Source organism: Microplitis mediator, chromosome 2, assembly GCF_029852145.1.
Source record: "Microplitis mediator isolate UGA2020A chromosome 2, iyMicMedi2.1, whole genome shotgun sequence".
NCBI lineage: Eukaryota > Metazoa > Arthropoda > Insecta > Hymenoptera > Braconidae > Microplitis > Microplitis mediator.
This window is the reverse complement of record NC_079970.1, coordinates 25,597,269-25,618,925: the sequence shown is the minus strand read 5'-3', so window position 1 is coordinate 25,618,925 and position 21,657 is coordinate 25,597,269. Positions and strand designations below refer to the sequence as shown.

General features: G+C 31.7%; 2 protein-coding genes across 15 annotated transcripts; one reads left to right on the top strand and one right to left on the bottom strand.

The window, feature by feature from the left end:
- Positions 1 to 284: 284 nt before the first annotated feature.
- LOC130664218 (cytosolic carboxypeptidase 1-like) lies at positions 285 to 20,247 on the bottom strand. 12 transcript variants are annotated; one of them, XM_057464053.1, is made up of 20 exons: positions 19,111 to 19,355; positions 18,700 to 18,840; positions 17,561 to 17,706; positions 17,095 to 17,177; positions 16,882 to 16,990; positions 16,662 to 16,804; positions 16,443 to 16,587; positions 16,243 to 16,374; positions 16,008 to 16,151; positions 14,585 to 14,756; positions 14,417 to 14,486; positions 14,130 to 14,347; positions 13,406 to 14,054; positions 12,829 to 13,338; positions 12,580 to 12,758; positions 2,755 to 3,007; positions 2,445 to 2,569; positions 1,171 to 1,323; positions 811 to 956; positions 285 to 606 (listed from the first exon to the last, which is right to left on the bottom strand). In XM_057464053.1, exons 2-19 carry the CDS (start codon positions 18,780 to 18,782, stop codon positions 836 to 838), a joined length of 3,435 nt encoding a protein of 1,144 aa, XP_057320036.1. In that variant the 5' UTR covers positions 18,783 to 18,840; positions 19,111 to 19,355; the 3' UTR covers positions 285 to 606; positions 811 to 835. The 12 variants fall into 12 exon arrangements, 10 of the variants coding, with proteins under 10 accessions (XP_057320036.1, XP_057320035.1, XP_057320040.1 ...); XM_057464052.1 differs by having other exon boundaries at positions 19,162 to 19,355; XM_057464057.1 differs by lacking the exons at positions 18,700 to 18,840; positions 19,111 to 19,355 and adding an exon at positions 19,958 to 20,247.
- On the top strand, positions 8,509 to 12,521 carry LOC130664224 (myb-like protein P). Of its 3 annotated transcripts, none has more exons than XM_057464075.1 (4): positions 8,509 to 8,668; positions 9,781 to 10,138; positions 10,198 to 10,353; positions 11,156 to 12,521. In XM_057464075.1, the coding sequence occupies exons 1-4, from the start codon at positions 8,623 to 8,625 to the stop codon at positions 11,916 to 11,918; spliced, it is 1,323 nt and encodes a 440-aa protein (XP_057320058.1). In that variant the 5' UTR covers positions 8,509 to 8,622; the 3' UTR covers positions 11,919 to 12,521. The 3 variants fall into 3 exon arrangements, with proteins under 3 accessions (XP_057320058.1, XP_057320060.1, XP_057320059.1); XM_057464077.1 differs by having other exon boundaries at positions 10,198 to 10,360; positions 11,156 to 11,296; XM_057464076.1 differs by lacking the exons at positions 8,509 to 8,668; positions 9,781 to 10,138 and having other exon boundaries at positions 10,219 to 10,360.
- Positions 20,248 to 21,657: the final 1,410 nt, after the last annotated feature.

Here is a 21,657-nt window from a genome sequence, read left to right as displayed (position 1 = left end):
TCGGGACGTCCAGCTGATGATCAAGTTGACGAATACAATTCTTGGCCTAATTACCCCGTATTTTTTATGGGTGTTTTTAAATCTTTCGAATGGCGTCTGCCTTTTTTTGAACTCGAGCACTCGAGTCATGAAAAAAATATTAAAAAATGCCCGCCTCCAAGAGACAATTGTCCGAGAAGTTTTTACTGGAGCGACTCTCCGGAATTATGCGGGCAAGATGGTCATTGTGGTACTGATGAAAAATGTTGCTATGACATTTGCATTGAAGAAAAAATTTGTAAACCATCAGAGTAATTTTTTTATTGATTGTATTGTAATTTATAATTATTTTAATTGTAAACTTGATAATAATTATTATTAATAAATGTATTAATCTAATTAATAATTGTCATTTATTTAAATCTTTTAAAGCTTCAGAGATCAATATTTTTTTTTTTAATAATAATAATAATAATTTACTAGATAATTTACACAGTAAATTCCATAGGATTAATTACTTAAATAAAAATTATTTAATCAGCACAACTCGAGTCGTCAGAATCACATGTCGATGATAATTCATCAGTATCAGTACATTTTTCTTCATTACTTTCGTCGGCAATAAATCTGTAAGTTTAAAAAAATTTTATTATTTTTCTCAATGAAAATTTTAATTTATAAAATGAAAGCATAAATTATACGCCCGTTTATTAATAAATTAGTAATTCTAATTAATAAAAAAAATCATGCGATGTCGATTAATTTGTTGGTTTATTAGAAGATTTAAAATGAATGGAAGTTTAATTAAAAACCACGCAAGATAATTCTCGCCTTGATTGTCTTTAATTGCCAACAATTATTGAGTTTCTTCTGATGGCATCGATATGTTGATTCGCGTGTTTGTCTTGGATACATTTGGGTCTTTTACACTTTTTTTTACGCACTCAAGTGGGCAGCACTCTTCGCTAGTCGATGATCTAGATTAAATTCATTTTAAATCGGAAAACTCATTTTCTCATACAAATTATATAATTGTATCCTTAATCCCGTAGTGTAATTTAATATAAGTCTTCAAAGTATATAACAATAATTTAAAAATATTATTTATTAGCTAAATCTTGAGTATAAATAATATTTATTATTAAATTACATACTTTGTAGATGAACAATAAATTTAACAAAATTACATACTTGTCGAGGATCCAATTATCAGTAGTGTCCTTGAGGAAAGCAAGAGCTTGGCAAAAATCCCGACCTACGTTTCGCAAGTGATTAGTGTCCAAGTGTAATCCAGCTAGAGGCCCTTGGTCACATCCGCAGAAACTACTTTCCATTGTGTAACTTCTGGAATAAATAATCAATTGATTGATTAAAGTATAGGCAATTAATTAATTAACGCTAATTTATATTCTCACCGCTATGGTGACAAAAATAAAAATTAACTTTTAAATTTTAGTATTCAAAATAATCCAGGCCCAGTCGCTCTAATAATTACGGCTGCTTAAATTCAAAATCTGGTAAGAGGAAAATTTTAAAAAATTTTGGGATTATGCGACATTAATTTTTGAATTTGGCGCACTGACTTTTTTTTAAAAAACAAATTCGAAATTTATAAGAATTAGCTCTACTGAAATTTTAAATTGGGCGGCTGATTAGTCATCTAAAAATTTTTTTTTTACAAAATTGTGCCATAAAAATATCAAAGAATCTCTGACTTGACATTAAAATAATAATTTAATATCACGAAATTAATTATTTGAACAATTAAAATTTATTTAATTAGTAAGGAAATTAATAATTATTTTTTATAAAATACTTTTATTGATCAAAAATCTACGGCTAGCAGTTGACAATTTTACCCATTTTTTTTTTACCAGTACTAAGTATTAATTTTTTACAGAAAGATGTCGATTATGCGACATTATGAATTTTTGAATTTGGCGCACTGACTTTTTTTTAAAAAACAAATTTGAAATTTATAAAAATTATCTCTACTGAAATTTGAAATTGGGCGGCTGATTAGTCATCCAAAAATTTTTTTTATACAAAATTGTGCCATAAAAATATCAAAGAATCTCTGACATGACATTAAAATAATAATTTAATATCACGAAATTAATTATTTGAAAATTTATTTAATTAGTGAGAAAATTAATAATTATTTTTTATAAAATACTTTTATTGATTAAAAATCTACGGCTAGCAGTTAACAATTTTACCCATTTTTTTTACCAGTACTGAGTATTAATTTTTTACATAAAGATGTCAAAAATTTAATTACTGGGGATTCAAATTTATGAGCTCGGTTATTGTATAAAAAAATAGGAATATGTCCTAGCGGGCAACCAGCAGCAGATCAAGCCGATGGTATTCTTGATATATGACGTAAAATAATAAATATTGATACAATTAAATCTATAAAACAAAAAGAAAATGAAAAAAGGTAAAATACCATAAGCCCTCACCTGGCTACGCCGAGCTGGCGCCATATGGCGACCCTGGCAGTGGATTCTTTGCTCCTTTCGACCTTGAATGAACACAGAGGCAGTGCAAAAGCAGGCGATGTTTTCTGCATGAGTCTTGGAAGCATCTAAAATAACAAAACCATTAAATATTTTATTTAAAGTCATTTAATTAAATATATTATTGTTTATATTACTATCCAGTAAATGTAAAAAAATGTTGGTCGCGACAAACTAACAACCAACAATTAAAAGTATCGTGAATAGTAATATGGTAAGTAAAATAATAGCGTACTGGTAAAATAATAATTACCAAATAGTGGTCAGGCTGATCAGGTTTCTCGCGGTCAGCGGCGCTCCATGAACCCGACCTTGAGCAACCAAAAAGAAATACATTTTTCCTGCGGGAGTGTCCATGGTAATCAACGAACACATGAGGTGGACGGTGTAACACCCTGCTGCAATACTCCATAAGACCTTTTGTATGGTATATTACAGGGTGTAACACACGGCTTGGATTACTCCAACGTCGGTTAAGATCCTCATTAGTTAGTCCATACCGGTTGCTGTTAAAAATTAAATTTTATTAATTTTTATTTATCTTTAGATGCTTCAAAGCGATTTAACTATTGCGCTTTCGGTTTTATCTTGTACGCAGATATAAATAACAATATTTTTATGTAAGAAAATCTGCGCACTAAGAACAGATTCATTTTCATTGATTTAATTCACGGAGTCTAGTTCACTCCATGGGAAATTTATTTTCCACCATACCTGGGCCGAGAGTCTAAATTCCTGCCCTGTTTAGAGGGAAAAAAGTTCTTTTCTTTTGTGAGAAAACGAGTGATAAAAATTAGCGCACGCGCCATTCTTCTCCGAGCCAGAAATTTAAACTTTCAAGTTTCCCGCCGCGTAATTATACACCCGGGCTGAAATATCCAACTTTCATCTCATGGTGTGTAATATACTATTACCTCTGTTTTTTTGATAAAAATGGCGCATGCGCTAATTTTTACCATCTGCTTTCTTGTAAAAAACGACTTTCTTCCTCTAAACAGGGCGGGAATTTAAATTTCAAGTACAGATATGAAAATTATTAATTTTCACCCGATCTGCGTGTTTGCGACCCTCATTTTCGGGTAGGCAATTATACACACGGGTGGGAATGTCCTACTTCTCTCCCTTGGTGTGTAATTTACTATCAACATTAAAACTGGAGGCAAATTCAAATAAAGATCCCATCACTTCGCCGAAAAAAAACTCCATATGCTGAGTGATTTGTTTACTCCGAAATTCCGAGTGTTTGAGTGAATCTGGCTTGAAATAAAATCCACATTTACTCAAAATTTTTTACAGAGTAATATTATTATTATTATCATTATTACTAACAATAATAATAATAATAATAGTAATGATAGTTTTAATTATTGAATCATTCAACGGATCACTGAAACATCATTTAAGGATTCAGTCACAGTTAGAGAGACGTTTCCGGCGGCCGGAAGTCGTGCTCAAAGGAAATGATCTTCCTGCGCGGCATAGCAATATAGTTATATATGTAAGATTTTAAATATATATTTCAAGGTAAGTATTGCTCAAGCTATATATATATTTGTATTTTATTTATTTAAACTGATGAGAGTCCAACAGTCAACACAGCCCACAGTACCAAACAAAATTATCTTTTCAGCCCAAGACAGTCCGGTAATTGTCAGGATCTATTGCCATGCTCGTTAAATATATACCTTCCCGAGATTTATATCATTATTGTTGATGTAACATTACATGTGATAGATGCCAATCATAAATAATATTCACACGCATCGGGATGACGAGTTACCAGACGAGAGAAGACATATGTAAATATAGTATACATATAAATGTAGTCTCCTAAGTCTGCTGGTATATTTTACATGTATTTGTATTTGTATAGATGTGTAATAGCTAATGTAGAGAGATACTATCTGAAATTGACGAACTAATGGTCTAAAGAATAAGGGAATAAAACGTTGAAGAGTCGAGTGGAAAATTGATTTAGCTGCTGGCGAGTTGAAATTGCAGCATGAAGTAGAGTCAATGCTCTTAGTACTTGGCTACGTTAAATCCAACCAAGGCTTTTTGCCGTTTTATATATGTATATATATATATTTCTTTGAGTATACTTAATCTCAGCAACTCACGGTTTAGTTGTAAGCCAGTGGATAGACGGAGGATTTTAATGCCAAAGGATATTCGCGTTAGAGAAAAAATTTAAAAAGGAAAAGTAATTTTAGCAATAATAGCCCAGCATGCTTCGATACCAGTACTACGAGTTTAAACTTAAACTTCATGAGTATCGTGATTATACTATTGCTCGGGAAGTGTAGAAGTTGCTTTTTGTTGACTGAAAAAATTAATGATAATAAATTTAATGGTTTATTTTTGCTGGAGAGAAGAGTTGGGAAAAAGTACGAGACCGGTGTGGTGTAATAGTTCAAAAGATTAAAGACTGAAGACTGAGAGAGATCCTCGTGTAAGTGCTGGTGGATGTCAATGACTTTAATGTAAGAAACCTTGACCGCCAACTTATTCTTTCTCTGGTTGTTGGTTGTTTGTACTCGAGTCGTGCTGGAGTACAAAGCACTGACTGCCCGGTGGATTGGATTGCTTTGTTCGTCCTGAAGAAATGAATTGCGATTTAAGACTAAAGATACCTTTGGTGTTTAAGTAAAAAATAAATAGTATAATGTAATAGAATTACTGAATTTTTTTTAACTACGAAATTAGCTTCAGTTGGCTTTGTCTTATTGAGGAAGAGAATTCACCGTGAGATTTTATTTATTTATTTTTTATTTTAAATTAAAATATATGTAAGAGTAATCGGTGTGCGCAGATCGAGATAAGGACTGGCTAAAAATAAGCCTTTGAATAAAATGTTGTATAGGATATATGTAGTGGATGTATATAAATATGTATGTGATGGCTGTGGCTTTATTAGACTTAAAACTAGCCTTAGGATATGGAGAATACTTTGCGTGAAGAGTATTGAGAATTTTTATTCATTTTATTTTTAATTCTTGTGTTGCTTCTTCTCACTTTGCCTGACACAAGTCACGGAAAATAGAAGAATACGATAATAATAATAAACTTTTAAAATAATAATAACGTCACTAAAGCCCTCTAGTGTTATAATGAAGGGGTATGTAAGTTTGCGTGTGTTGGAGGATTTTAAATTATACTTTTAAGATTTACACGTGGAGCGAGGTAGAAAATTATTTTATTTAATTAAAAATTTTTTTTAATTCCACGGTCATGCAAAAAAAGTTAATAAAAGTGAGCTCTTAAATTTTAAACTTTGAGTTGGTAATTTTTTTAATTTTTTAAATCTCCAGACCTCTTTTGGAAAAGTTCTTACAAAAAGTCACAAAAATTTTTTTTTTTTAATGTCTTCCCATAAAAATTTTTAAGTCAAATTATTTTTGCTAAAATAATTAAGAAAAACTTTTTTGAAAAGTCATCAGTTGAAAATTATTTTCACTTTTTAATAAATTGACATAAATGGTAAATTGAAAGTTCAAAATTTTCTCAAATTTGGTTCTCAAGTTCACGGATATGGAAATTTTTAAAACGAATTTTTTTTACGAACGTGATTACTTTTTAAAAAATAAATTTGAGTTCCAAAAAAAGTTACTGATATTTATTTAAAAACTAAACTATTTTTTAAATTTTTTTGTGCGTTGTTATGACGTCAAAATTAGTTAGTTATGCGAGCATTGACAAGGATACAAAGTGGCTTGGACACGGGGTTCGTTAGGAGAAGTTACCACTCGCTAGTTTCTCGGAATGATAAGAAAAAAAGGGATATAAATAAATATATGTATAATATTAATACCTGCCCTTTATATAAAACTGTCTAGTAAAAAATAAACGTCTCAAAATATACGATATATAAATGATCGAATAAATTAACGGATAATTTACAGGTTCGGTATATTAAAATTCTATATATACAAGCACGCCGGTCCCTATTATATACTTTCCGATGATAAACGACCAAAAAAATCTGGAGCTGAGCGTTGAAATACGATCTCGTGAATGATCATTTTAATGACCCATAGAGTCTATGGATTTTTTTATTTTAAAATAAATAAAATAAAATAAAATAAAATAACTTGCGACGCGCAAAAGCTGGATGACCTTCGAATATAAACATATTCCTTATAAATCCCTTTGACTTAATAATTTTTAAAATAAAATAACAAACAATATAATTATTTTTTCCGCCGCTAAAAATAATAAAAATATACATCAATAAAATGCCGTTACATAATAATTTTTTTCGCTATAAATTGAATTAAATATGAGGACCACTGATGCGCATTTTAGGTGTAAAAAATCAAAAAAAATCGAAGAATGTCGAACCCGGTACGAGGGTAAGCCCTTGTGGTCTTGTTCCAGTCCGTGGCGGATCGCGGACTAGAATCGAGACCTCCAGAGTGGTGGCGGTTCGTACATGGCGATCCCCCTGGTATCCTGAAATAGACCTCGAGTTGCCGGCATTTCTTTCTCCTCTGCTTCCCTCAACCTTTTTCTTCTTCTCATCTTCATTTTCTTCATCTCCTTGACTTACTACTACTATAAAAAACCTTTAGTTTTCTCATCCTCATCCTCAACAGCACAAAACATCCAGCCGTAGTCAAATCCTTTGGTAACGTGAATAGCTTTTGTTTTTGCTTCGAGCAAAAAGGATTCACTGGATCGCAAAAAGCTGAGGCAGAATAAATAAAGCAAATAAATAACAAAAAAAGAAGAAATAGTTGAGGGAAAAAATATAGTGGATGCTGGACGGTGAAAAGTGGCTTCCAGTCAGTGATCCAGCGCCTGCAGCTGGATACCAAAGATGAAACGAGAAGAATAAGTAAAGAGGATATACTACGAGAGCTCTCCTGTAGTTAATGTAAGAAGAGACTGAGAAATGAGCTGAAGGCGAATAATGCAGCAGCAGCAGCAACAGTACAGTAGACCCCAGGTAATACTGAGAGAGAAATAAAGGATGAGACGATTGATGCGAAGGAGGATCGCTTGTTTAGTTCTCTTTACTTATTATACCGAGTTGAGGGTTTACTGCAAGAAAAGAAGAAGAAGAAGAAGAAGTAGAGGAAGAAGAGGGCCCTGGACATGCGAGTAAAGACACCGGAGAGCCTCGAGCGAGCAACGTTTATACCTTTGCTACATGACTTGTACCCAAGTTATACTTCCATTCGATCTCTGATGGCTTATCGCAGCGATCTTCATGCGCTTACATTCCCACGGGATCGCCACCACCAACAAACTTACAAACTCCAATACTATACACAGCACATCTAGTAGATGATCCGTCTTGCCGTGGCCTTGTGAATAGAACTCCGCTTTTATTTATCATCCGACGAAGATGCTTAACTTCTTTATCCCATCACCGGCTAAAAATAAACTTTAATTTTATTTAATAAAATAAAATAAAGTTAACTGGAGTAATTAAAAATAAACTTACGATTCCTGTTTAAGAGTAAATCTCTATAAATTCCTGGTAACGAGACGGATTTCGTTGTATCCAGGTAAATATATCACCTGTGTTTTATTGTTATTTTTTGTCGCTCAGCCATAAAATATCTTGGACGCGTCGAGTGTGTCGACTTGATTAGTTTCAGTTTCAAAGGTTTTTTTTTTATTTTAAACTCTGGTAAAGTCTCTGGTAGACCGAAGAGATAAGAATTTTGAATCCGTGGTCAGGATGTCTGGTCAGGGCACCGTGTCTCAGATTATTTTGAGTCTGGAGTGTCTGAGGATGTCTCAAGTGAGTCCAGCTTTTAAATCTTTTAGCGTCTCTCCTCTACTTGGATACGAACTGAGCAGCCAGATACCAAATCGTCTGTTGGCATTTGGATTCTTCTCGATTCTCGTCTAGTGTTTGGAGTTACTCAGTCTCTGAAATGGATATATAGGTGTCGGTTGTTGTATAGTGTGTCGGCGGTCTGTCGGTCTCCTTTCAGTGAATCATCTTCAACAACGATCCCCCTCTCCATGGCATACCCATCGTCAGAAGACTCTTAAGGGAGCTCACGAGGCTGCGCGAGGCCAGTTCGAGAACGCGACCCTAACACTGACATCCGGTTTTTTTAAAACGTAACGTGTAACGGAAGCAATAATATAATACGCGAGCAACATGAAAATTGTACTGTTGCTACTCATCACAACGTTCATTGCCTCAGGTAATATTTATTTTATTACTGTACCAGATACTTTATCACACAAAATTTTATTTAACTACAATTATTACTGCGTACTCCATTTTTTATAAATTAATTTACTTGATTAATTCAACAGCCCAATAATAACTGACCGCTTAACATTCAAACTAAAAACTTCCCACGGTTATTTATTTGAAAATAAAAAATTAAAGCGGTCAGAGATCGGTACACATTCGCACCCAGGCCAATAATTAAATGAATGAATATTAAAATACCGGGGATTTATCTGGTAATTGATCTACCGACACTGCGGTAGACAATCGGTTGCATCTTGTTGTACATATTATTACGTACACAACACAGTACATGTCTCAAGGTCTGCAGGTCATTTACCACCTGCAATTTTACACCGTCTTCAGTCTCCATAAAAATATACATTATTATTATTATCTCCATTGCTTGGAACAAAAACTTACCCCATGTGAAAAATTTTCATTATTTTTAAAACAATTTTTTTTTATGTTTTTATTTAATCATCGATGATTTACGAGTCAATTTATACAACAACTTAATCAACGAGTTCAATGAACTGTATATTAAATGATTAAATATTTTTTCTAAAAAATATAACTGGTTAAAATTTAGCATGATTAACGGTAAGAAATTTATTTCCTGGAATTTATCATTCAATTATTAATTCAAAATTATTTATCACGTACGTTTGTCTATATATTTTATTTAACGGATACGGTGTGATGCTAGCGGCTCGGAAGCGATTGAAAGAAACGTGCCGAGACGAAATGGAACCTTTATATATATATATATATATATATTTATATTGAAACGCAACATGTGCATACCTTCACCCACACCTAGCCAAACATTCCACGTGCGTTTAAAATATGTATATATATAAATATAAAATATTATGCATTATGCATAAGTTATTAAGGTCCTCAATGAATTTTTTTCCGGGCCGGAATATTGATCAGCATAAAAATTTTTTTACTCCATTCATTCATTTATTTAATTATAATAATTTTAAATATTTCTATCGCTTTAGCATTTGAAAAAAAACCCCATTTTTTTTTTTTTACTTCATACATTTTTAAAAAATATGGTAATTATTCTAGGCCAGAGGATAACGACAATCCAGCTCGATGGAGTGCAATATTTCGTATCGAGAATGAACCCATACAGCCCGGAGTTAAATTACTTCCTGGCTTATCAGTATTGCCGTTCGTTGGGCCTTCAATTGGCGTCTTTTGAAACTAAAGAAAAAGCCGATACCATGACGCAGTATTTGAAAAACGCCGGCTACACTAAATACGATTTCTGGACGTCGGGTAATAAATTAGGAACTGATATGTTCTTGTGGATGAGCACAGGATTGCCATTTAATGCGACATTTGATTACATGCTAAGACGTTCTGGTAACCGGGCTGTTGACGTACCGCCCGGTACTGAACCCCAAAGGGTAGCACGTGAAAGGTAATTAAATTAAATTTGATTAAATTTTAGGGTAATTATTAATTAAATTGTTATTTCAGCGGAGACAGTGGGAGCTCGGATGGTTGTGTCGCGATGGTGGCACCAACACTAGCTTGGGATTCCCAGGACTGCACTCATGTTAAGGATTTCATTTGCGAGCAGACACGGTGTTATTATTACAACTACGGAAGCATACCGGTTTCGGCAACTCAGGGGTAAGAGGTGAGACATTTAATCACGTTACATGAAAAGTCGCGCGCCTCTTCATCTTATTATATACATATAGTTATTAATAGTCATAATAATTAATGGGGCACAAGTACCACTTAAGTTCTTGAGTAGTGTTATCACTTTTATTATTTAATTTATATTTACACTTATTCTTTATCGTTAATTAGATTTATTTAGTATATTAACTGGATTATTATTTAATATAGGTCTTTAAAATAATTATTTATGGTGTTTAAATAAAAGTAGTTTGAAGCTTTTGAATAATTACAGGGGTGCGCACTTTTCATCGACGTTTAACTAATAACAAAAAAATTAACAACTTGCTTTTTTTTGTATTATTTTTGTAGTTTTATTAACAAACTAACTCATTAATTAACACCAGGGAAAAAGGGAGGGGTAAAATGGCCCAAAAATCTCCCTTTCGCTACCTTGTGTTTAAAAAAAATTAACAGGTCCATTTTACCCCTTTTCCCTGAAAGTAAACTTAAAAAAATATATATTTAAATAATTGTTGATACGGTAATTATATAAAAGTTGGGCTTTTTTTTTATTAAAATTTTCAGTGGTAATTTTTACTGACTCAAGTAAAAATTTAACAAAAAATATTTGAAAACTTGTGAATTAAAAAAAATTGAGTCATAGTAAAATTTATAAAAATAAAAAGTAAGAGCTCTATTTTTTATACGGTTACCATGAATAATTTATTGTTAGTTTTGCTAACGATAATGAGTAATACCATTGTCTGAATATTTGCGACGGCATTTATTGCTGGTGCATTTGTTACAGAAATCGTAGACCATACGCGACGACGACGACAACGGTATTGCCGGAGACTGACAGTAACGACGATAATGCGGACAAATTGGAGACCGAAACAACAGACGTGGATAATATTAATGTAGAAGAGGAGCACGAGCATGCAGCTGAAGAGCATCAGACGGAAATATACGAAAACAATAGCAGCAACAGTAACAATAATAATAAAAATGAGAGTAATGATGACGATAATGACGGGAATAAACAAGAAGAAATTGAAGAAAGCTCAGATTCCCCTGACACAATCACCCAACCCATCGACCCAGTAGTGGGTCGACTAATGAGCACCATCTCCTCTGACCCTTTGACGAAATCTCAATCACACGAGGACGTTATCAAAGAGCAGCGCAGCAGAACCGAGGATATTCCCGACATAACGAGTTTATTTACTGGAAACCCGGCTATTAAATCACGCACTGATACCGTGTTCGCTGGACTGGAGACACACGAAATCAGATCACTTCAACGTGCGAGTCAGCAGTCGCCGACTTACGACAAGGCCGCAAGCCAACCAGAGAACTCGCTCGAGGAGTCCAAGACCATTGGCCCGTACGACAGCGATCAAGATTACGCGAACGACGCTCCAGACCACAGCAACAGTCCCACCAGCGGAGACACGTCCAAGGACCAAGAGGAAGACTCAAGCACCATTTTGCCTGATGCCGAGCCAGCTTATAGGTACAACATCAAAGTCCGCTCCAACGGAAAAGTATTAGACCCTCCGTCCAAGTAATCCACCAATTAAGTTATTATTTTTAAGTCCTAGTATTTTATATAAACTTCCTCCGTTTTTTTTATCGAAGCAAAATTTATCGAGTAATTAATTGAATATTAATAATAATAAATAATAGAGTCGTGAGGGACAACAGTGCGGCATTAATAAGATCAACTTCTCGACTCAATTAAATTCGTAATTAGTTTATAGACATAAGGTAATAAAAATTATTATTATTATTATTATTACTATTATCGAAATGTAATGATAATACTGATTAAAATATGGCATCAGAGGACTTGAGAAAGCTTGCAGCTTCTTAGGTGATGGGCCAAGGGACGTCCGCTGATGCCATGTTCGACAATTTGTACTGATAGCTGAATACGAGTGCAAGACGAAACGTTGTGCGAGTTTTAATTCATGTTAAATCAATAATACTTTATTGTCACTTAGTGCACAATGACCGCCACAATGTTTGCGTCATCCAGTCGTATTCATAATTAGAGATTAATTAAATTCATTGTAACAATTTACACGAGTTAATTTGTTTTTTTTTTTTTTTTATATGTATGCCATTGATATTGTAATACCAGAGCGAGAATGAAGAGCTATTTCGTATGATTGATTGGTCTTTTATTTATTTTTTATTAATAATAAATACTATTAAAATAATACTTACCATCCGTTAACGACGCCCTCTATGTTAAGCATGGGAACTATCTTGAAGATGTAATCATCCCGAAGACTTTTGGCGTAAGTACTGTCTGCAAGAAGAGCTTCCAGTGTACCGTGAATTACCCAAGACGAATTACTTTCTCCAGGGTGAACTCGCGATGTTAAAAATATTATTTTTCGTTTCTGCAATTAAATTAATTGATTAATTTAGTAATTTTACAAGCTGTTGTAAAATTGTTGCAATGGTACTCACGCTAATTGGATTTTGAGTCGACTCTGGAGATGTTATGGTCAACAAGGGGCACTCATTATTATTTAGAGTATTGCAGAGTATTTCTGCTGTAAAATGTACAGACTCTTTTTCCAGCCGAGACCATCTCCAGATGTGGGTCATCAACTGACTGTATGTGTACGGAAAATGGTATGCCAGGTAGCAGATGTCGTATGAATGAGGAAAAGTAACGTTGAAAGAAGTGGTGAGATAATTTTTACCGCGACAAGGTCTCCGATAGCAGTTTCTGTAGTAACAGATATCGCTGCCAGTTCTCACCCAACCCGGTCTGCCCAGTTGGGCCTCGGTAACACTGAAGAGAATTGGCTTCATGCCGAAGTTGAACTGCGAGTTTGCTTTCTCGCAGTTGACGATATTAAAAGTGTAAGGAATGTTTGCTTCCATATTTGATACTTGGAAATAAAACCACTGGTGTCTCGACCCACTATTGACATCTGGGGTCAGGATTAAGTCGTACTCTTGTGGGCCTATCTGTGGTATTTTACATCAGTATTGACAAGTTTCATTCAATAGACATTAATTTTAAAAAATATTTTACCTGAATGACTTTCCGTAAGTTTCCGCTCTCGAATCTCGATTCGAATAACAAACTCTTGGTTTCGATGCAACGGCTACCGGTATGTGATTCATCAGAATTTCCCAAAACCAGTCTGTCGAGTCTCTCAGAAGATGACGAGGAAGAGGTTCCGCCAGCAGGAGTTTGGCAAGTCATCGAAAGGGCGTCCAGGTCAAAAATTACTTCCTGCGTATGCAGGTTCGGTCGAAGTCCACGGTCGACACTATTTAGCAGCTTTGCTCGGCAAACTTTTCTGTCTTTGTCATTAAGCGGCTCGGGATTCCCACGACAACAACCGCCTATTAGATCAGGATACGCCACCTTTACAAAAGATATTACGCTTCTTACTCTACTGGCACAGATGCAATAAATTGTTTTTTCTTGTGCGTTCTGTGGGATGCCGTCCAAAAGTCGTAGTTTTCTCAGATACGGCAATGCTTCAACATCTGTAATTTGTGTACAAACACCTGTCCAATTATTTGAATCACAAGATTTAACGTCACTCAATAATTGTGTGCGTTTGGTTTCTTTGCTCATTACAGACTCGACGATACTGTCTTCTGAATTTGATTGGCTCTCCATCATTAATTGCGTTTCTAGATTACCCAGTTCTCGAAAGAGAACACTGTACCTTTAAAAAATACAATAGAAATTTATATTATTATTGTTATTAATTATAATAATAATAAATAATATATTTATTTACCCAAGAAGATCTTCGGTAGTTCGCTGAGATGTGATGACACTCGCAAAATATTGACCTTCGTCAGCATTATTAACATCATTAAAGTGTTTTAATTTATTTTTATCGATATTCAAAGCACACTGGTCGCCACTGTAATCATCATCATTGTCGTCATCATCATCATCATCAACAGAATCCGCGTCACTGCAAATTCTTCCTGCAGAATTAACACTATTTGCCTGTTTACACAAAAATAAAACAATAAATTATATAAAATTAATTGGATTGATTACAAAAAACGATACTACCTGACTTTCAACGTCACTGCAACTGTCGACGCTGTTGGCCCTCTTCCCATTACCATTTGGTAAATTAAATCTATATTAAATATCAGACATTTGAATAAAAAATTAAATGAGATGTTGCATGCATCAAGTATATTTTTTGATACATTTGTATTTTTATTAATATCATACTTAGCTGGTGACATTTCAGGCACCGGCAAATCCCTCTTTTCTAAACACTGACTTATGATTCCGCACACGCGGGAAAGCAAAAAGTCATAGGGTTTCGTTTCGGGACAATTGCTGCAGAAACGGTACAGCAGCTGGAGGCCATTGTTTGCTTTGAGTGCTCGTCGTCCGGATTCTGTGACAAATATATAGGGCATAAGTGCCATTTATGGCCGCGGCTGTATTTTTGGACACTTGATACTTTATTTTAATTAATGAAAAAGTATGAAATAAAATTTTCATTGCAACAGTGCGATAGAAGTATCTTGTTACACATTTTAAAAATTAATTGTCAGCGCGCCTTTTAAAATTTATTTTATTTTAATTTTTCAAGTGTCCAAAACTGGCCAACGGTACCTCTACCCTATAAACGAAGAAATTCCTGTTTGAATGCTATGGTGTCATAGTAAAACTGGACCATATTAGCCTCCCGACGGAAATTGAAAAAAAAACACGGGAAAATTACTACACCGGGAGAATTATCTAATAAATTTTACTCGTTAATTGTGAGAAAAACTGGACCTGGATAAATAATTACACTTTCGTTTCAAGATAGTGTTCGATTATGGGGTAAAAAAAACCTAATTTCGAGTAATTTTTGAATAAAAAAGAGTAAAAAATAAAATAAAAGGATTTTATTTCTATTCTTTCCATATTTATTTTGTTTGAGGCCCAGGTTTAGTCTAAAGTGTAGTAAATTTTATCAAAAAACTCTCCGTGTATGGCCGTAGTAAAATTTAAAATGGTTACAGTAATAATCATCGTCAATTTTACTATGGCCATAGTAATTTTTCCGTGCTTTTAAATTTCTGCAGGTGGTCACCGTAGCATTTGAAAGAACAATAATTTCTCCGTGCATAATTGAAACCTTTTTGTTATAATGTACAGTATAATAATATTGTTTGTTTAAATAATGAATATAATGGCGGTGGATTAAAATTTAGTGGTGACAATAACTGGTTCTACAAAGCTGAGTCAGCGTATAATGTTTTTAGTCAAGGGCAAAAAATAAAATACAAGACAAAGATCAAAACGTTTCATTGTCAGAAATAAAATGAAGATACTTTTAAGCTCAGTGGTTAATGTTGAATATATATGTATGTATATATATATATTTTTTTTTGTATTACGTATTATATGGAAGTATATAAAGGTATAGAGTTTTTGATACGGCTAACAAAGGTATTATGAATTATTCATGACACCATCTAGCTCGAAACATACAGCGTACAGTTTGATGCATCTAACGCCGTGGAGATAAAATAAAAATGATAATAAGAATATTAAAACCAAAATATTTAGCCACACCCTCGTAACACACGATGACGGAATATTATTTTAATGTAAAAATTTTATTTATTAACGGAGTCGTCAATTGAATGCTTACTTATCAAACACAAATGGTGGAGGGTACAGAGACCATAGTTGGCAATTTTTTGTCTCAACTGTCCGTCCCATCTGTCCCAACGTTCAAAAACACGCATCAACATGTGCACCATATTTCCTTTGACAAACTTGGCACAGCAGAGCCCTTGAAAAATTTCAAATTTTAAATTAAGTACGGAAGTTACTAATTTTTTAATTCAAAATTTATTTATAGATTATTGATCATAGATAATTACGATTGCTTGTAAAATGTTTTAGACACTCCAATAAAACTTTTAACTTGAGGTGAGGAGAGTATCCGATGCAGACAAAAGTTTTTTCTAAACTCGAGGCTATTCCGTCTTTCACAAGAATTTGAACAGCGGAAGCTTAAAATAATTAATTATTTATTTGAATTTTCATTATTGATAATCGATTTTATATGTAAAGTTCTTACTATTTTTAGCGAGACTTTTAAGGATAAGAAGAAGCGGCAAAAGTAGTCGAGCATCGTTATAATTATTTTTTAATAATGAATTAAACACTTTGGTGACATTTAAAAGTCTTACTTTTATTGGAAATTTTTGATCCTTCTGAGCAATCTGAAATATTTATTTCCATTAATTATAGATCTCATTAATTTATCATTTAATTAGACAAATTAATAAAAAATAACCTGACTTAATATCCATAGTATTTCATATATTAATATTTCTGTCATAGTATTGTCAGTTCGTTGGGAATTTATTAGTAATTTCAAAAATACTTGCGTACCGCCAAATTGTATTAGTTGAGCAATTGTTGTTCGACTTGCACTTTCTATTAAATATAATAATAATATTTATAAAAATAATCTACTTTATTTAATAGATAATAAAAAAAATAATAAATCTTACTCGAGTGCTTATTTTTGGCTCCTTTTAATTTCACCTTGGATTGTCGAGGTGCTATACATTCATGCAATATTCCAGTAATGTTACAACACACCCCATTATCTTTACAAGCCTATAGAAAAATAAATAAAAAAATGAAAAATGATTTCGATTTATAAGTGATTAAATAAAACCAAAAAGGAGTTACAAATTACCAAAATAAATAACTTTTTATACCTCCAGCAAGACGATAAATATTTCGATAACGTTGTACTCTTTGCTCCACATCGTTTCCAGTGTGCGTTCTCGAACTTTTCGATCTGGATCAATAACAATAAATCTTTTTATCCAATTACTGTAATTTATTGACTAATAAAATTCGTAAATTAAAAATAAACTCAAAAATTCTACGACTTTTATTTATTTTTTTTCTTCGCAATATTTAAATTATTTTTTTTACTCGAACGATTATCACAAGAATTATTGGACCCTTGCCAACAAAATCTTTAGCACAATCGCCGTGTCACCATCAACTGGGTTCCAAATAATTTACGTAAGTTCTCAGTAAATTTTCAAAATTTTACTAGTTTTTTTTTTTATTTCTTTACTTTATTTTTGTGTATATAAATTTTCGGCTGCTGTCAGCGGGTATTGAATGACAGCAATTTAAAAAAATTAATAATTAACAATAAATAAAAATTACCTGAGGATGTAATGCGGGTGTAAAGTTTTGCCAGTAGACTTTTTATAGTCTCGTAATTTTCCTGATGTTTTGGTAAACATTGTCGTAGTTTTTCGACTAATATTTCATTCATTGTGTCTTCAACATTTTTGTTGACTGACATACTTCTAAAAAACAAAAAAATTTTAAAGTTACAAATGTAATTATTTATTTGCGGTTATAAAGTTTTTGTAGTAATTAAGAACTAGGTGAAAATAAAAACAATATAATAAAATAAATCACGTGAGTAGTATGACATTTAGTTAATGGGGCTCTATAAAATACGGCAATTAATCGTTTGAACTTGGCACACCACCAAAGGGTGAACCTGTCACTTACAGAAACCCGAGTTGTTCCGTTTATAAAATAAATTCGAATGTCAATGTCCCTTTTATTTTATTTAACTCAAATTTTGCTATTGAGATTAAAATTTATATCAACTATTTTATGTAATAAATTTAAAGAAAAATAATTTTTTAAATCCTGCCGCGAAAAAAAAGTCTTATGTAATAAAATCTGATACATATATCAGATTTAATTTTTATTCTTATAAATTTTGTACATATATTTTTATTATTAGATCTATTAAGATTTATGTAGGTTTCAAAATTTTTTTAATAAACTTCTAAAGTGTAAATTCAAATTTCTTTTTGAATTTTTAAATACTGCCGCGAAAAAAAAAACTTGTGGAATATGAGATCTGACTTATCAGATTTTAATTTTATTATTTAAAATTTTATATACATTTATATTATTAGATATATTAAGATCTATGTAGATCTTGGATCTTAGAATTTTTTTTTAAATTTTTAAATAATACCGCGAAAAATAAATTTTATGAAACGAGATCTGACATCAGATTTCAACTCTAATATTTCAAATTTTCTACATATATTTATATTATTGGATCTATTAAGATCTATGTAGATCTTCTTAGATCTCAAAAATTTTTTAGTAAATTTCCAAAACTAAAATTGAAAATTTTTTAAACCAAAGCTCTGAGGATTTAGTTCTCTGTACATTTAAATTATTTTTCCCGCGCTTAATGATGTTTAAATAATTGATATAAATCAGTGTAATTTAAAATTACAAATTTACGACTAATGAAAAAATGAAATTACATGTGATCATTCGAAGATAATAAGTTATTCAATTTATCCTCAGGCCACTGGTTCTCCTTGTCACTGACTCTCGATTTTTTCATGGTCAATAAAAACTTTTACCCCAATATTAAGTACGAGTATTTATCTTTTTAATTCAAACTGAAATAATAATTTACGAAAAAAAAATCACGTTTGTTTAATTAAAATGTTGAAATCTTAATGAATTGAGTATGAAGGCATAAAAAAACGTGTTAATGTTAAATTGTATTTTTTAAAAACACTTTTATGAACGCGACGACGTACTCGATTTTAGTAATACTATAAATATAAATATAAGAATAATAAATATGTATATGTAAATTAAAGATATATATTTTCTTATTCGTATTGCGATTTAACGTCAATCTAAAAATAAATTCGCGGAACCACCTTGCAAATAATGTGGGTTAAAGGAACGTATGGAAATAGTTCTGTAATTACTTAATTCACTATTTCATAATTTAGTTTTTTTTAATATAAAATTGAAAAAAAAGTCACTAAAAAAAATTAACCAGACATAAATCCAACAATTTATAATGTTTTGATTTTCCAACAATAATTATTGTTTGTTTAAAATTTTTTAGCAAAAACAAGAAACGAAACGCGTCCACCGACTTTTCGAGTCGGTTTGACGTTTTCTTCAGCCAAAACTATGTTTAAATCCCCAAGTGCACACGCGGGTTCGCTATTAATAAACATGCTCGTTTTCGAAACCGTCTCTCACGATTCTCTAATTTCTTGTTTTTTTTTTGTTTTTGTTTTTCATTTTTTTGAGTTTGCCATGTGATGTATAATTATTATTTCTGGTACATATGAGATCTAAGAATCTAAAGACATTGAACCCGGTAATAACATTCGCCGACATTTATTTTCCCTGGAAGTTTATTTAGTCGTAAACAATTTTTTTTTTTTTTTTAAATAATTATTAAATATTATGAATGCCAAATTTTATTATGATAGGATCTTGATTTAAGTTTATTTTAAATCATGTCAAATTATTATCATGTTCGCCAAAATGTAAGTGTATTAATATACATGACTTTGATATATTTTTTATTTTATACGAAAAAAATTATAATTAATTGATAAATTTAATCAGCCAAAATCAAATGTATTACAAAATTTCAAAATTTGTTAAAAAAAAAAATTTCGCGTCACAAAAAATGATTAATTTATTAATTAATTAAAATGATTAAATTAATTTGTGTTATGAAAAAAAATTGAATGAATAACTTACTCAGATATAAATTCAAAAGTGACAGTACAATTGTCAGACATTCACTTGACACGATTAAAACAAAAAATAAATTTGTTTAGTTGTATACAAGAGCGAAGAAAATATCGCGTGACTGTCGTGTCAAGCGATTACAGAAACAGACCGAATTTATTCACCCTCAAGTACGAGTTGCAATACACAGGTACAATAATATTTTATCCAAACTCGTGTACGTAATAATCGAAGCCATTGACTGCTGATATACCAGCACTTGTTGATAAACATGAGAGTCTAAATCTATTGATGACACCCAATACTTATTTATGTACTTATTTTATAATCATTAATAATTAATGATGCAGATTATTTTAATAACAATATAAAATATATACAGGAAAATGTAAACTTACGTAGCAAAAAAGAACCGACTCCAGCTACCGCAATATACACAGTCCAAGTATTGATTCCATCACCTAACGCGGTATCATTTGAACTTGCAATTAAATTTTTCACTCCTTTATCTACAAAACTTAATTCTTATTAACTTAATTAATTAACAAATTAGTTAATTAAATATACTTACCCCTTTTGCCGCCAATTTACTGCAATTCAAAATAAATATTCAAATTTTTTATGTTAATGATAATTCAAATTATCAGAATAATTATTCAAATTTTGGTGGGAAAAATTAAATTTTTGGGATTAAGATTTAAATAATTCAAGCTAGGGTTGAATATTGAATTTTATTTTAAATTTATTAGAAAATAAGAGATAATAAAAATGATATGGTGTCGAATCGGGTGCAATGCCGAGAAACGAATAAACTTAAACCGTCACGGCATTCTGCGTTTAGCGCTCTTTTATAACAACAATCAAACAATATATATATGTATATATATATATAAAATAGTGATATATGAATGTGTCTGGTGGTATAGGTCCATTGCATAGTGTAACTTCTCGAGACACGAAAGTTCTTCGTACCGTTACGAGCTTATCGTGATTTAAATTCGGGGTACGTTGCCCTTAATTTGAACTCAAACTGCATTAAACACTGCAATGCCATTACACTGAATAATCTCGAGAATAATTACTTAATACAATTAGTCAACAATAATTTATAACTCAATTTCAGTTACATCTAAATAAATATTTGGGAAATTCAAATTTATCTTTTAAAAGTTCAATGTCTTTGGCGCGAAGATAAAATTTGATATAATTTTTTCCGGTGTATTGTAAATTTGAATGATAAAAAATAATCATCAATACTATTGTGTGAAAAAATTTGTTTGAACTGAAACTCGAAATTGAAAAGAAAATTACGAACGATTTGAAATTTTTTACGAAAAATTTAAGCCACAGGAAATTAAAATTTTTTTAAACAAAAAAATTAATTGAGTTTGAATCTATAATGAGACGATTCGAGGGTAACTATTTATGGACTTAAAATACTGATAACAGTTTTTGATTAATTAGTATGAGCCAAAGGTTATATAGAGATTAAAAAAAGTAAATAGAATCTATAAATATATATTTAAATATTTACGGCATAAGAAAGACAAAAAACGGATTTAAAAAAAATACACACACTGTTTTTGTGTTGTTTGATCAGTTCATTATTAATACAAAAAAATGATAATTGAAACAAAAGTAAAATTTACTCAGTGTTACTGTCCAAATATCACTTCTAAAATATATATATATAACTTTAACATAGAGTG

What these genes read in the sequence shown, in the direction of transcription:
- LOC130664224 (XM_057464075.1), top strand. Translation starts at nt 8,623, where the DNA reads ATGAAAATTGTACTGTTGCTACTCATCACAACGTTCATTGCCTCAG. An exon ending in CACAACGTTCATTGCCTCAG is followed by an intron (nt 8,669 to 9,780) that starts GTAATATTTATT and finishes TAATTATTCTAG; the next exon opens with GCCAGAGGATAACGACAATC. An exon ending in CCGGTTTCGGCAACTCAGGG is followed by an intron (nt 10,354 to 11,155) that starts GTAAGAGGTGAG and finishes CATTTGTTACAG; the next exon opens with AAATCGTAGACCATACGCGA.
- LOC130664218 (XM_057464051.1), bottom strand. Translation starts at nt 18,782, where the DNA reads ATGAAAAAATCGAGAGTCAGTGACAAGGAGAACCAGTGGCCTGAGGAT. An exon ending in GAGGGCGTCGTTAACGGATG is followed by an intron (nt 3,008 to 12,579) that starts GTAAGTATTATT and finishes AATTTTTAACAG; the next exon opens with CAACCGGTATGGACTAACTA. An exon ending in ATCAGCCTGACCACTATTTG is followed by an intron (nt 2,570 to 2,754) that starts GTAATTATTATT and finishes TTGTTATTTTAG; the next exon opens with ATGCTTCCAAGACTCATGCA.